Source organism: Petaurus breviceps, unplaced genomic scaffold (assembly GCF_028583685.1).
Source record: "Petaurus breviceps papuanus isolate PSGF00001 unplaced genomic scaffold, PetGlider_PUasm1.0 103, whole genome shotgun sequence".
NCBI lineage: Eukaryota > Metazoa > Chordata > Mammalia > Diprotodontia > Petauridae > Petaurus > Petaurus breviceps.
Genome location: NW_027185588.1, coordinates 3,236,089 through 3,241,343, shown reverse-complemented (window position 1 = coordinate 3,241,343; position 5,255 = coordinate 3,236,089). Strand labels below are relative to the sequence as shown.

Genomic DNA, 5,255 nt, shown 5'->3' with positions numbered 1-5,255 from the left:
GGTCCATTGACCAATTTTGGCCAAGCACTCCAAAATAACTAGCAGGATCTCTGGAGTAAGAAGTCAAGGTCTCCTGGAGTAGGGGGGAAATCTTTGTGAGCTTGTGGTCACCAACTTCTTTTCTGTGGAGGGAGGGAGGGAGGGAGGGAGGGAGGAAGGAACAGATGGAGGGAGGGAGGAAAAAGGGAAGAAGAGAGGGAGGGATGGAGAGAGGAAGGAGGGAGGGAAAAGGAGAGGGAGGGAAGGGAGGGAGAGAGGAATGAAGAAAGGAGGGAAGAAAGGAGGGAAAGAGAGGAGAGAGGGAGGGATTTATTAACTTACTATGTTCCAGGCACTGTGCTAAGCACATCACAAATATTATCTCATTTGATCTTCACAACCACCCTATTATATATATTATTATCACCTTATTATCCCTATTTTACAACTGAGGAAACAGAAGCATGGAGTTTCATTTATTTGTCCAAGGTCATACAACTAGAAAGTTACCTGAGACTGGATTTGAACTCATTCTCCCTGACATGAGGCCCAGATCTCCAACCACAGTGTTATCTAGCTGTGGAGGAGCTACTGGTTTTAAGATTAGTTACAATCTTAGACCTTTTTTTTAATCTCTAAACACAGAACAGATTAGTAGACAGTAAAACAAACCACAATACATTGAAAAATGCCAAGCATCACTTTTGGCCAATAGGGAGTCTCTGGAGAGAGAACTGTGGGGTTTGTGGAATTCCCAGTAGTGAGAAACAATTAAGTTCTTATTCATGAACTGAACCATTGGCCCTGGGCAATCTGCTCCCCAAATCTGTTGTCCAATGCTAAGAAATAGAGGAGAGCATACCAATCATCTGGGTTTATGGGGTTAGGCACAACCTCTCTTGCCAGCACCCTGGTGCTTACTGAAATCATGTTGGTCCCAAATTAGTAGGTGATTTAAAGTTGTTCAAGGATGGATTTTTCTCGCCATAATGTAAGACTTACTATACACAACACACACGAGAGGTGACCACTAATATAGACATGAACAGATATGCACAAATAACTCCTTACTGTGTCTGACAGACTTGGCCTTTTGATCAAAATAAAAAATCAGAAATCAACAAGACTGGGACAGCCCCCCTTCAAAAGCCTTCCTACAAGAGTTTGAAAGGTCTCTTACTTATATTTAGTTGGCTATGACAGTCTTTCTTTTTTTTTATTTGAGAATAAGGCTTTTAAAATTTATCTTATTTTCCCCCAATTACATGTTAAAACAATTTTTAACATTCATTATTTAAAATTCTGAATTTCAAATTCTCTCCCTCCTTCCCTCCCTCTCTCCCTTTCCCCATCATTTAGAAGGCAATCATTTTGATATAGGACTGGGGGGGGGAGGGAAACCTGCCTTCCAGGCCCTTGGGTGCAGCCTTTTGACCGAGTCCCAGTTACAGAACAAAACCATTTATTAAGGGGATCTGTTCTGTGAAGTTTGGATTCAGTCAAAGTGCTGCACTTGAGGACCTACAGGGGTAATGTGGCCTTGAGGGCACAGGTTCCTTACAACTGAATTAAGTTATACATGTGCAGTCATGCAAAACATGTTTCTCTATTAGTCATGTTGTGAAAGAAAACAGAACAAAACAAAACAACGAAAATAAAGTAAAAAAAAAAAGTATGCTATGATCTGAATTCAGACCTCATCAGTTCTTTCTCTGTAGGTGGATACCATTTTTCATTCTAAGTCCTTTGGAATTGTCTTGGATCATGGTGTTGCTGAGAATAGCTAAGTCATTTACAATTGATCATTGTACAGTATTGCTGTTACTGTGTAGATTTCACTTTGCATCAGTTCTTGTAAATCTTTCCAGGTTTTTCTGAGATCATCCTGCTCATCATTTCTTATAGCACATTATTATTCCATCTCCGTCATATATCTCAATCTGTTCAGTTGTTCTCCAGTTGATGGGCAGTCCCTCCATTTCCAATTCATGATAGTCTTTCAAAGAGAACCAATCCTGGGTTGGATTCCACTAAGTGTCAGTATCTGAGTTACAGCATTACTGAACTGTTGTAGAAAAAAAATAACATAATTTGTGGTTTGTATTTGTAGCTGCCAAAAGCAATTTTGTTTGTTTTAAGGTTAACCTAATTCCAAGTCATTTTTGACTTAGAGAGAGATGTACAAACTGGCATGACCCCCCAAGTCCTCACCCATGATTTTCTGCCCCAAGACAATTTGAGATAACACTTACAGGAATCTTGAACAATGAAATGACAGTAACATTCTAGAATAGTCACCACTCAGTTCCTCTTTGGACCACTTCCCCTTAAGAATACTTGCTTCGTGATTCAATATCTTAACCTTGAATTTCCAAAAGAGCAAACATTATTCTTAAGTGGGTCATGGGGTCAATCACTTCAGGGGCTAAAAAAGGCAATAATTTTACCTAGACAAGAGTTAAGTTTGGTTATTAACCTTATTTAATTTCAAAGTATGGCCTCAGCTTTTGTTCTTTCCATTTTCCTAGAGAGAAAAATCTTGAAAAGGTTTTAGGCTGGATAAATTATATTTTTTCATATTTCTAAAGGAACTAAAAAGAAGATTTAAAAAATATGCTTCACAGCACTAAGATGTTGTATTCCAAGCATTGGTGAACAGGCATATAAAGTCATAAGGCTCTTGACCCTCTTCCCAATTATTTCCTCCTGAGGATTATTGGGAACATTTCCCATTGATATTCTTCTTTCAATGCTGTATTTGATGCCCTACATAGTGTAGCACCTTTAAATACCAACTGCAGATATCTAAAAACCGTTAGGTTCATATTTTGTTGCTCATGGGCCCCCGTTTTCCTTCTAACTCTCAACCTCCTAGAGAGACAGAAGATCATATCATAGTAATGCAAAAGGGCATTTCCTTAAAATAGAATCACAAGATAAATGACAAGATAAATACAATAAACAACAGACACTCTCACTATTCATTTACCAGAAAACTCCCAAACTCAGTGTGAAGGGTAGTGAGTCTATCCTATCCTTGGTCTAGACTGCTAAATTAGTACAATATATAGTATTAGCTAACATAAAAAACTATATCAGGGATGTGCCCATTGGATGGACAGTTAGGTGTTACAGCGGGTAAGGTGCTGGTTCTAGTCAGGAAGACCTGAGTTCAAATCCAGCCTTAGACACTTATAAGCTGTGTGACCATGGGCAAGTCACTTAACCTCCATCTGCCCCAATTTCTTCATCTGTGAAATGGAGGTTATAAGAGCACCTACCTCCCAGGGTTGTCATGAGGGTCCAATGGGACAATATTTGTAAAGTACTTAGCACACAGCAGGTGCCTCATGTCAGTGGACCATCATACTTACTACCATTACTATCATTATTACTGTTTACCATGAAGGCACCAGGATCCCATGCCTTGGCTGCTATCATCTCTTACCCCAGAACGGGGGTTCTCAGGTGCGCAACTGTTATTTCCTGACATAGAAGGGGCAAAGCTTCCAAGTGCGACCACATCAAAGTTTGCAAGTCTAATCTTGTCTTGATCACAGAGACAACTCAATCTCTGTCACCCCAAACAGGAAGAGTTGGATCCTGGGAACAGCCCGTGGTTCTGGAACTGATCCCTCTAGGCTCCTTCTGTTTGAGCCCACTTGACTCTCTCCAAGGTCCCTGTATCTCATCTGCTGCCATCCAGAAACTCCTCCCATTTATCACCACAAGTTTCTTTTCTTCCTATTCTGGCTCCTTTTTAGTTACTAGATAGGAAGAAAAAATAGCCACCTCACATTTCCTAACCTTATGTGAAATGTATATTTCCTAAGCTATAACAAAATTCCATTTTTTTAGGGGGGAGCTGAAAAGTCTAGGGGAGGGGCTGATTAAAAGAGTTGCCTCATTTTGGGAAGGGTGGGGACCTGAGCAAGGAGATTAGGGGCTGGGGGCTGTGGTCTCACATCGCAATCAGGATCAACCTAGGCAGCTGATTTTCCTTCTTCTTCCTCAGCTCCCTGGGTGGGAATCATGGATCTGGGACTCCTGAGGCTCATGGATTTGCCCCAAGGCAAGAACAAGTCCTTTCGGGGAAACCGAAGAAGTAGTTTTGTGCCCGCTACCCGACGCCAGCGGGAGTTTATGCCAGAGGAGAAGAAAGACACCACATACTGGGAGAAAAGGCGTAAGAACAACGAGGCGGCCAAGAGATCCCGGGAGAAGCGGCGCTTGAATGACGTGGCTGTGGAAGGACGGCTGGCCGCTCTTAAGGAGGAGAATGCCTCGCTCCGGGCTGAGCTGATGGCTCTCAAGTTTCACTTTGGCCTGCTGGGCCCTGGCACCCCCTATGCCTTCCAGGCCTTATTGTGGAGTTGCCCCTGGCTGGCTTCCCGGGGCCCTGAGGGGAAACTAGACCAACTAGACAGAGGCCCCTTCAGGCCATGCGGCCCAGACCCCAGCTCCCACAAGGTGGTAGGTCTGGACTCCCCCGGGCTCTCTCATGAGCTGTCAGCTCCAGGCCCCAAAAGGCCAGACTCAGCTGTCTTCTCCCCAGCTTTCTTCAGCTGCCACCTACCGGATGGGCACACCACCCAGCTGCCTCTGCTGGAACCCAGCCCTAGGTGGGGGCTACCAGTGCCAACAGGGCAGGGAAAGAGCTTTGGGCACTGGGTCTTGGGCAACAATGATGGACCCTTGGTGGCAAAGTCTGGTTCTGTGGCGCCATCCTCTGGAACACCCTGCCCCCATCCTGGGGACAGACCCAGGACTACAGCTCAGTCTTCCCTGCCCCATAAACTTCGGATCAAGTCCCGGGCCCTAGCAGACTGGGAGGACAATTCTCCCAATTCCTTCTGAGATTCCCCACCCCGATAAGAGACAGAGGGCAGGATAGGGGACCCGAGAGCCAGGGAAATGGCAGATAGAAAGAAGAAAAGTAGAATGAGAAGGCAGAAATCTATGCCTCCTATGGGGGTGCCAGGTTGCCAAGGCAAAAGGAAAACCACCATATTCCCTCTTTCCCCCTTGAGGTTTCCCTTGGGCAAAACAATTCAGCTCTGGCCCCAGTACCAAGGCAATCAGTCCCCTGAGGCTGAGTATCTTCTTGTCATTCAGATCCTCCTGGTAGATGAGCTCCCAAGTCCCAGCCCTGTCCTTATGACCAAAACCCTTGCAAAGGTGCTCTGTCCCACTGGGGCTGGCATTTCCAGAGAGAATCCAGAGTCTTAGGAAGAAAGCATGGTAGCATAGAAAGGGCACTCCTCTGGGGATTGGCA

At 44.4% G+C, this 5,255-nt stretch overlaps 1 protein-coding gene across 1 annotated transcript; it reads left to right on the top strand.

Moving 5' to 3' along the window:
• Nucleotides 1-3,952: 3,952 nt before the first annotated feature.
• Nucleotides 3,953-4,836, top strand: NFILZ (NFIL3 like basic leucine zipper). Its single transcript, XM_069106189.1, has one exon. The coding sequence runs from the start codon at nucleotides 4,012-4,014 to the stop codon at nucleotides 4,834-4,836; it is 825 nt and encodes a 274-aa protein (XP_068962290.1). The 5' UTR covers nucleotides 3,953-4,011.
• The last annotated feature ends 419 nt before the right edge of the window (nucleotides 4,837-5,255 follow it).